This window comes from Macrotis lagotis, chromosome 7 (genome assembly GCF_037893015.1).
Source record: "Macrotis lagotis isolate mMagLag1 chromosome 7, bilby.v1.9.chrom.fasta, whole genome shotgun sequence".
Classification (NCBI taxonomy): domain Eukaryota; kingdom Metazoa; phylum Chordata; class Mammalia; order Peramelemorphia; family Peramelidae; genus Macrotis; species Macrotis lagotis.
In genome coordinates, this window is record NC_133664.1 from 212,383,791 (window position 1) to 212,395,062 (window position 11,272).

The window sequence follows — 11,272 nt, forward strand, 5'->3', positions numbered from 1 at the left end:
TTCATGGTGATTAAAACTTGAGTTCAATAACTTTATGTAATACTTTTTTTTCAAATTTGGGCACTAAAATTAAGATGCATCTTATAATACATAGGGACATATGGTTCTAAGAAGGAAAGAAAATGTTTGGGTAAGTAGTATCAGCCCCTCATTAAAGAAAATACAATTGCTTCTATTATACCCTTCCGTTATTTAAGCAATTAGTTCTGATTCCTATCACTTGGGGGGGGGGTCAAAAATGATTTAAGATTGCTTTCTGCTTCCTAGTTTGAAATAACTGAACAATTCAGCACAAAACTGATTATAGCAGGGAAAATAGGGATTCTGTAAGTCAACAAGTACAGATGTTTCCATGTTAGAAAAATCTGCCTGAGAACCAGAAAAACAATGTACACCCTAACAGCAACATGGGGGTGATGGACTTGCTCATTCCAACAGTGCAACAATCAGGGACAATTCTGGGCTCTCTGCAATGAAGAATACCATCTGTATCCAGATAAAGAACTGTGGTGTTTGAACAAAGACCAAAGACTATTACCTTCAATTTAGGGAGGAAAAAAGTTATCTTATTATGTAATTTTGCTATCTCTTATACTTTATTTTTCTTCCTTAAGGATATGATTTTTCCCTCATCACATTCAACTTAGATCAGTGTATACCATAGAAACAATGCAAAGAGTAACAGACTGCCTTCTGGGGGGGGGAGCAAGACTAGGGATTGTAAAATTGTATAAAATCTTTCTTTAAAAAAAAGAAAGAAAAATCTGCCTGCTTGCATCTGAAAACATAAAGTGACCTTATTTTAATAACTTAAGCATTCACATGTGACTGTCACAGGGAAGTAGATTTCATTAATAGAAACTACTTCAGTAAGTGAGACTTGTTCACTACTGCTAGCCATATGCAGCAAACAAGTATGCTACTTATTTGCTTATTTATTTTTAAAGTGTAAATAGTATGCCATTTAGTAGCAAAAAATCACCCAACCTCCAGAGCTCACAAAACTAATCCAATTTTTTTCCTTTTACCTTTTGTGAATGAAAGAAGAGGCAACTATAGTCACAATATGGGAATAAGAAGTCACTGTCATTCCTGGTGGTAGTTGATGGTAATAAATCATAGATCAAATGGGGTTTTTGAGGTCTACCAACTTAACAATATTTGCAACATTATTTCCATGGGAAAATATATTCCAAACTCCAGCTTTATGATTGAAATTACAAACTTTATACAATACACTTTTATAAAACAGAAATTTCCAGTATTTATTGCATGTTGAATTATATTGTTGTATTGGGTACAAGGGAAATACTAGTTAACAATTAAACCTCTTTAAAGTTTGCAAAGCACTTATTTGATCTTCACAACAACACAGGGAGGAAGTTACTATTTCCCCCATTTTAGCAAGATGAGGGAAATGAGACAGAAGTTAGGTGACCTGCCCAAGGACTGGGTACTGTAGTAAGCATCTGAGGCAGGATTTGAATTTGTGTCTTCCTATCCAAGTCCAGTACTCTATTCACCACCTACTATAACAAAATAAAAAGAAAAAAGTCCTATCACAGTGACAAAGAAGAATTAACAGACGGATGTTCAGATAAAGATGAGTAGTAAGAAGCAGAGAGCCTATACATTTGGCAAATTATTTAATTTTCATAAGTTTTTTAGGGATTATAGATTACAGATTCTTAATTTCTCTTTTAAGAATTTACTCTTCCTTTTCTCTGTTGCAGCTATATCTCCAACAAAGCTAGTAAAGCAGCTTCTGTGCTACTTTATTCTCTGTGGTCTCATACTGATCTTCACAATGCCTACAAGAAGGTAAGATAGCTCAAAGGAATTAGAACCCCAGTCCTCTTCTGCAAATCATCAATCTAGAGTCTTAGTGACTTAAACAAAACTTCATTTTAAAAAGGAGGAAACTAAAGCTTAGAAAAACTAAGTCATTTATTCAAGGTCACACAGATTATAAGCAGCAGAGCTAAGACTGTGACAGGTAGAAAATGAAATGTCAAAACAAAGGTTTGAGTTTCCAAGGATTTCAGTGCATACCAATTTGCTAACAAAATCAGAATCAGTCATCTTCTTCACTTTTAACACTGGACACTGAGTCTGGGGGGAAGATAGATTTTCATATGTTAAAAACAATCGAATAAGACCAATTAATAGGAAACAATACGTTAGGGAATCTGATTTCTAATTAGAGAAAAGATTAGAGACTTTTCTAAATTAGGAGGGGGAGACCAAACAAGTGCAATTTCCTGAAATCAGAAAAGGACTGTTCTACTACTCCCAAGCATCTGGAAATCAGGAACATGGAAATAATAACTGGTTGATCAGTATGGGATCAGTTTTCAGATAAAATATATGGTTGCCTGAGAGGTACAATTATGGAAAAGTCCTTGAATTAATCTTAGAATCATGGATTTCTGGTCAACATAACCTATGTCCTTACTTAAGTCTCTAATCAGCAGGTAAAGGTGGTCTAGTTTCATAGCCATGCAGGGCTGGGTTGAACAATGCAATTAGGTCTTCTCATAATTCCCGTAGTGAATAACATTTCCTGATAAGATAGAAATTGAACTAGAACCATAATTGAGTAGAATGAGTATGAATGTTATGGAATACTATCTATAAGAAATCATGAGTGGTCAGACTTTAGAGAAGCATGGAAAGAATTATATAAATTGATGCTGAAAGAAGGGAGTAGAACCAAAAGAACATTGTAAACATTAACAACACTGTGAAATGATCAACTATGATGGATGCAGCTCCTTTCAGCAGTTCAGAGCTCAAGGACAACCCTGAGAGATCATCCACACCTAAAGGAAAAAAAATACAGAATCTGAATGCACACTTTGTTCAGTCTTTTAAAACTTGTTTTGTTTTTCCTTCCTATCTCATGTTTTCTTTCTTTTCCCTTAGTTCTAATCATCTTACACAAAATGACAAATATGTAAATATATTAAACACAAATGCACATATACAACTTTTACCAGACTTTTCGCCACCATGGAGAGGGGGGAGGGATGGTAGAAAAATGGATTATGGGGCAGCTAGGTGGCACAGTGGATAAAGCACTGTCCCTGAAGTCAGGAATATCTGAGTTCAAATTCAGCCTTAGACACTTAATAAATACCTAGTTGTGTGACCTTGGGCAAGTCACTTAACTCTCCATTGGTTTGCAAAAGGCAAAAAAAAAAAGGGCAACACAATAAATTTCCAAATGGATAAATGTTGAAAAGCTACCATTGCATATAATTGGGAAAAATAAAATAAAATTTCAATTTAAGAAGAAAGAAAAGAAACTAAGTTGGCTCCAAACCTGAATTACAAGATAAAATCAGCGTGGTTCATTCAATTTCTATCATCACTTGCTGTTCCAATCCCCTCAATTTCCTCTTTTGACTCATGAGGGACTGGGCAGTCCCAAATCTATATGTTTTTTCATATATTCATAATCAGAATTAGATTTCAGATCAAACTAGTGTTTTATTCAGGGCCTAGCCTCTCCATTTAGTAGATTACTCCAAGTCTTTTCCTTTTCCTTCTCCATTTAGTTATTTGTCCTTTCATTGCTTCATGGCTATTATTCCTCTAATAGAGACTTGAGGAAAAAGAAAGAAAATTCAATTTAGTATAGCAAGTTAGGTTTACTATTTGTTGTCTATTTTGATGTATTTAAGAGCATTAGGGAAAAATGAATAAAATTATATTTGAAGCTTTTCTGTGAACTAAAATTTTCCTTACTATTCCTTTCCTTTTATCTTTCCTCTCCCCAATGATTAAAAGTTGACTGTATAGTTACATTTTTATTCTATGGCCCTAACATCCAAAACCTTTGAAATATGAAGATTTTAAGTTTTAATAATTTTTAAAGTTTTTAATAAGTTTTTTTAAAAATTCCATTTAACTAAAGAATTTCAGTAGTCTTTGAAGTTCATTGCCCTTGATTTAACTTGTAGTTCAAAGAGGGTTTGGTGTTGTGACATGGGTCTAAACTAAATAAAATTGACATATATGCTCAAACGTTGGCAAAAAATAACTAAATATACTTAATTTGAAAGCTATTGTTATTCATGTTGTCTTTTTTCTTGTCTCAAAGGCTCAATTTAAGAAGACAGATTTTGTCAACAATCAGACAATCAAAGCCTACCACTCCCTTAAAGACTGAAAAAGATGCTATGATAGTAGAGACAACCAGAATTGCATCTCAGTTTGTCCATGTTTTTTAGCATTTGCCTTATCACTGGTCAACTGCATAAAGACTCCAGAAGAAAGAGACTGATTTTTATGCCCATCCCAGAAGACCCCCACCCTAAAAGCTCATCCTATTATTTAACCTTTCCCCTCTATTTGCATATTGGCAACAATACTGCAGAACATTTGAGTACATGGATATTTTCCCCAGATCATTATCACTGGACTGGTTATACTCTCTTACATTCTCCATCTTAATCCCAAGTCAGTTTGGCAACTGCACCATCCTCTTCTCTGAAGTTCCCTGCCAAATTCCAGCTTTGTGTTACTCCAGACATCTGCTGAATTTATTTATACTCATGTGCTGCTGGGGAGGAAGCTGAAGAAAATCTCCATTGCAATTTTGTTACATAATCAACTCTGTACCAAGTTGATTCATTACATTTTTTCACCATGACCTTTCTTCTGGACATTTATATTCCTTCTCAAACCTTCCCATGGTTCCTTCACTCCCCATCCTCTCAGCTGAGAAATTTGCTTCATATTTCGCTGAAAAAATTGAGATATTTGCAAAAGAGCTTCCTCTTATTCCCTGTACTCATTTCATATCATTCAAATGCCCTCTGCCACTATCTTCTCCTTCACTCTTTCATTTCTTTTTTGAACAGATGACCCTTCTCCAAGGCAAATGCTTTTCTGTGAATAAATGATCCCATTTAGTCTGCTGACTACTTCCCTCTATCATTTTTACTCTCACATGTTCAATCACTCTCTGCTTAGTGGCTGCTTTCCTACTACCTACAAAACAAATCTATGTCTCTCTGATCCTTAAAAAACCCACACTGCATCCATCCATATTGTAACATTTTGTGTATAATATCTTGAGAAAGTTATCTAGAATTAATGTCTTTACTTTCCTTTACTTCCACTTGTTGGATCCAGGCTTGAGTTTCATCGTTGCCCAATAAAGCCCCATCAATTATCTTTTCCTAAGGACATGAACCCTAACCTCGATAGAAACTCAAAACAATGCACAATCTCACCTTGATGAACCCCCAAACAAAACAGGTCCTCTATGGATACCCCAAGACTTCCAGTACCTATAGAAACCATACCACCCTGCCTCCTATATCCTATAAAAAGACTTGCTCTCCCCACTGCTGGAATCTGCTTGGACCCAGTCTGCCATAGTTCCTTCCTTCAATATACAGCTTTTCATTCACTTCCATTTATAGTGCCATCTTCTTTTTTACCCATTTTTTTTTTACCAATGCTCATTCCACTTTATTTTTTTGTAGACTTTGAAAACCACACTGTCCATCACCCTCTCCTACTTAATACTCGTTTCTCTCTAGGTTTTCATAACAGAATTCCTTTTTGGTTCTCCCCCTGTTGTGCCTTCTTTGTTTCCTTTTCTTGATCTTCATCCAGGTCAGTGTTCTGGGGCCTTTTCATTCTTCCCTCCATACTGTTTCACTTAGTAATTTAATTAGCTTCTATGGTTAAATTCAACATGTTCAAGACTGAACACTTCTTTTCCTCAAAATCCTCCCTTATTCCAAAGTTCCCCATAACTGTAAAGCATAACATCAACCTCCCAATCATTCAGGCTCATAATCTAGGAATCATTCTCATCTTCTCATTCTTTTCAACTAAATTCAGTCTTTTGTCCAGTCTTACTGTTTTTACCTTCATAACATCTCTGTAATGTGCACCTTTTGGACCTCTGACACTGCCAAGCACCCTAATTCAGGCTTTCATCACTTTGTTCCTTGACCTCCCAATAGTTGATCAGCTGGCCCAAGTCTCTCCCTTCTCCAAACCATTCTCCATTTAGCTGTTGATTTGATTTTCCTAAAATGCAGATATGACCATATTATACACACACACACACACACACACACACACACCCCTTCAGTTAATTCCAATTGTTTCCTACTACCTCCAGTATCAAATATAAATATAAAATCTTCTGTATGATTTTTTAAAGCCTTTCATAATCTGGCTTATTCCTATCTTTTTCAGTTTTCTTACATCTTACTCACCTCCATGTATTCTGTGATCCGATGACCTTGGTTTCCTTACTGTTCTTCACTCAAGAAACACCATCTTCACAGTCAACTTTTTCATTGACTATTCCCCCATGCCTAGAATAATTTTCCTTCTCATCTCCACCTCCTAGTTTCCCTGGCTTCTTTCAAGACTTAGCTAAAGTCTTTACAAGAGAGAGAGAGAGAGACTGTACAAGAAACTTCTATTAGCCCTCCTTAAACTTAGTGCCTTCCCTCTCAGCTTCCATTCATTCTCTCTCTCTCTCTCTCTGTCTTTCTGTCACACAAACAACACACTTTTACACATGTGTCAAACACATATCCATATACATAGATATAATATGTGAGTTGTATGTGTTGTGTTCACATATGTGTGCATATATGCCTTATTGATACATAGTTGCTTGCATGTTTTCTCCTTCATTAGATTGTGAACTCCTTGATGACAGGAACTATTTTTTGCCTTTCTTTGTAGCCACAGAACTTAGCCCTAATTATGGAATAGGAAATATTAATGAATATTTATTGACTCACTAATTTATCCTAGCAAGGAACAGTATAAATTAACATTGTCACCTTTCCCCAGGAGTCCCTGAAATGGGACTGTATATGAATATTAATGGAATGTTCGAGAAAAGAGCATTAAGGATTTTAAACATTTGAAATATAAACTTTTTTCCTTTCCCATGTTTTATCATACCTTACACAATTTTCCCATAGAATCACAGGTCTCTTGTTTCTTTTATATAATGTTAAGTCAGTATGGAAAATGTAAAATTATAAGAGAAATAAAGTCAAAATATGCAACAGGACATTCAACTTGTTGACTCTTAATTACTCTCTTACATGAAAAAGTGCAATTGTGAAAAGGATTTATGCCCTATTTACAACCTAGACAATATCACATTGAAAATCATATGTGATACCTATCAGAAATCATATGATCATATCAATAGATGCTGAAAAAGTTTTTGATAAAATATAGCACCCATTCCTACTAAAAACACTAGAGAGTGTAGGAATAAATGGTTTGTTCCTTAGAATAATAAGCAGTATCTATCTGAAGCCATCAACAAGCATTATATGCATTCCCAATAAAATCAGGGGTGAAACAAGGATACCCATTATCACCACTACTATTCAATATCATATTAGAAATGTTAGCCTCAGCAATAGGAGAAGAAAAAGAAATTGAAGGAATTAGAATAGGGAAGGAGGAGGCAAAACTCACTCCTTGCAGATGACAGGATGGATGGTTTACCTAAAGAATCCCAAAAAGTCATCTAAAAAACTACTAGAAATAATTAGCAACTTTAGCAAAGTAGCAGGATATAAAATAAACCCTCAGAAATCCTCAACTTTTCTATATATGACTAGCAAGATACAGCAGAAAGAGCTAGAAAGAGAAATCCTATTCAAAGTAACCTCAGACAAAATAAGATACCTGGGAGTCTACCTGCCAAGGCAGACTCAAAAGCTTTTTGAAAACAATTATTACAAAACTCTTCTCACGCAAATAAAATCAGATTTAAATACCTGAACATGGATAGGTTGAGCTAATATAATAAAATTAATTAATATAATAAATAGAATAGAATTAATATAATACAGTATAATATAATTAATATAATATAATAATATAATATAATATACAATTCTACCAAAACTAAACTACTTTAATGCCCTACCAATCAAAATTCAAAAAATTACTTTAATGAGTTACAAAAAGTTATAAGTAAATTTATATGGAGAAATTAAAAAGTCAAGAATTTCCAGGGATTCAATGAAAAAAAGTGCAAAAGAAGGTGGCCTAGCCTTACCAGATCTAAAATTATATTATAAAGTATTGGTCCCGATAACTTAGCCAATACCAGACAGTTTTCGGGACCAAGAAATAGAGTCATGGATCAGTGGAATAGACTAGGTGTAATAGCAGGAAATGATTATAGTAATCTGCTGTTTGATAAACCCAAAGAGTCCAGCTATTGGTATAAAAACTCTCTTCAGTAAAAACTGCTGGGATAATTGGAAGTTAGTATGGAAGAAACTTTGATTAGATCAACACCTCACACCCTATACCAAGATAAGATTCAAATGGATACAGGATTTAGACATAAAAAACAACATTATAAGCAAACTAGAAGATTAAGGAGTAGTTGACCTGTCAGATCTATGAAAAGGTAAATAGTTTATGACCAAGGAAGAGATAGAGGACATAATTTAAAACAAACTAGATAATTTTGACTACATTAAATTAAAAAGCTTTTGCACAGAGAAAACCACTGTAATAACCAAGATGAAAAGAAATGCAGTGAATTGTATAACTAGTATTTCTGACAAAGGACTCATTTATAAAGAATACAGAAAACTGAGTCAAATTTTCATTCCCAGATTGACAAATGGTCAAAGGATATGCAAAGGCAATTTACAGATAAAGAAATCAAAGCAATCCATAGTCATATGAAAAATTGCTCCAAATGGTTACTTATTAGGGAAATGCAAATTAAAGCATCTCTGAGATACCATCTCATACTTCTCAAGACTGGCCAATATGACAGAAAGGACAATGATCAATGTTGGAAGGGATGCGGGAAATCTGGGACACTAATACATTGTTGGTGGAGCTGTGAACTCATCCAACCTTTCTGGATAGCAATTTAGGATTATACCTAAAGGGTAACAAAAATGTGCATACCCTTTGATCCAGCAATACCACTGATGGGTCTATAACCTGAAGAGATGATAAAAAAAGGGTAAAAACCTCACTTGTACAAAAATATTTATAGCAGCCCTGTTTGTGGTGGCAAAAAATTGGAAATTAAGTGAATGTCCTTCAATGGGGAATGAATTAGCAAACTGTGGTATATGTATGTCATGGAACACTATTGTTCTATTAGAAACAGGAGGGATGGGAATTCAGGAAGCCTGGAAAGATTTGCATGAACTGATGCTGAGCAAGATGAGCAGAACCAGAAAAGCATTGTATACCCTAACAGCAACATGGGGGTGATGATCAAACCTGATGGACTTCCTCATCCCTTCAGTGCAACAACTAAGGACAATTTTGAGTTATTTGCAATGGAGAATACCACCTGCATCCAGAGAAAGAATTATTGACTTTGAACAAAGACCAAAAAGACTACTACCGTCAAATTAGAAAACAAAGCATTATATTATTATGTAATTTTACTATCTCATACTTTATTTTTCTTCCTTAAGGATATGATTTCTCTGTCATCACATTCAACTGAGATCAATGTATAACATGGAATCAATGTAAACACTAACAGAATGCCTTCTGTGGGGGTAGGGAGAGGGAAGCAAGAAAGGGGGAAAATTGTGAAACTCAAAATAAATAAAATCTTTCTTTAAAAAAAAGAAAGAAAATCACATGTGAAAATAAAGGATGGAAAATTTCAAAAATTTATAGGCAGAGAAAAGAAGGCTTGGTTAAGACATTTAAAAAACTTTCAAGAGATAATTTATGGATAATCTAATCATTTTATTAATAAAGTTAATTGTTATTAAAGGTTATTAATAAAAGAATGGTCATTTGGCCTTCTCTCTTAAACCAAAGATAATCATGAGGTTGGGCTCACTGTTTATATATCCTTCAAAACAGTAGGTGATCATCAAACAACAATTAAATCTAATTAGTTAGCATGATTAGAGATGGGCTTTATTAAAATGAAAGACTGAATATTTCTTAGGGAAAGTACTGCTTTATCAGATCATTCTTGGTTTTAGACTATCAGTTCAAAGAATTTATACCCTGCCCAAATCAGAGAAGAACACAAGGAGCTTCTGTACATTAGATTAAATTCCTTGTAAGGTTCTGTAGGGTCTGATTGGGGAGTGTTAATGCATTATCAGTAATGTCTTTCTGAAGACCTGAACCATTTTTTCTATGCTTATCTATATCTATTATGATTTATTATTTTTATGACAGTTTTTTGTTTTAAGCATTGTTGGATTTCAGGGTTTCGAGCAAATGCGAAATTCACTTAGGGGGCAGCAGTGGAGAGCGCACTGACCCTGTAGTCAGGCGAACCTGAGTTCAGATCCGGCCTCAGACACTTAATAATTACCCAGCTGTGTGATCTTGGGCAAATCACTTAAGCCATTGCTTTGAAAAAAAAAGCAAAAACAAACAAAGAAAAGGAATTCACTTAAAAGATCAATTCTGAACAATTCTGACCCAGAAGAATTTAGGGACAAAAAAGGTTTATTTAAGCATTGCTATGATTAGAAGAAACTAAGGGAAAGAGAGTACAGGCAGTTGGGGTAGTTGGAAACCACTGATCCCCTAAGGGGATTAGCAGGAGCAGCAACCTCAACCTCCACAAAAGGATAAGCAGTAAGGAAAGATATGGTGAGTTTGAGAGATTACATGGGGAATCACACTTCCCAAGAGGGGGTTAGCTTCATAAAGGAAGACAAGCAATTCAACTAAAGAGAGGTGAACTTTTAAAGGGAAAGGAAGATAATTAAAGTATACCTTGATGGGAATAGTAATGAGATGCAATACCACTCAGTCTGTGTCCCAAATAGATCATAATAAAGGGAAAAGGATACATATGTACAAAAATATTTATGGAGGCAAAGAATTGGAAGGTAAGGGAATGCCTATCAATTGGGAAATTGTTGAACCAGTTGTGGTATATGATTGTGCTATAAGAAATGAACAGGATAAATACAGAAAAATTGAAATGCTTACATGAACTGATTCAAAAGGAAGTCAACAGAATCAGAAAAGCAGTGTATATAGTAACAGCAATGTATGATCAGCTGAGAATAACTTAACTATTCTTGGGAATACAAATTTCCAAAACAACTCCAAAGGATTATGATGAAAAATGATATCAACTTTCAGAGAAAAAGTTTGATGAAGTCTGACCAGAGAAGATCATCAGCATTGTATATCAATTTCATGGTGGTATGCATGCCCAGGTTCTGAATAGTGGATGATGCTCTTGAGATTTCCCAGTCACCAACTGAGTGAAACTAGGATGTGTCCTTGC

At 34.7% G+C, this 11,272-nt stretch overlaps 1 protein-coding gene across 2 annotated transcripts in view; it reads left to right on the top strand.

The window, feature by feature from the left end:
• PKP2 (plakophilin 2) overlaps positions 1 to 7,294 on the top strand; it is a 107,029-nt gene extending 99,735 nt beyond the window's left edge. Inside the window, exons 11-12 of one of the 2 annotated variants that reach the window (XM_074194747.1) lie at positions 1,734 to 1,821; positions 4,106 to 7,294. In XM_074194747.1, coding sequence (XP_074050848.1) covers positions 1,734 to 1,821; positions 4,106 to 4,235 — 218 coding nt within the window. In that variant the 3' untranslated portion in view covers positions 4,236 to 7,294. The remainder of the gene's footprint in view (positions 1 to 1,733; positions 1,822 to 4,105) is intronic. The other variant, XM_074194746.1, reaches the window with a different exon arrangement.
• The last annotated feature ends 3,978 nt before the right edge of the window (positions 7,295 to 11,272 follow it).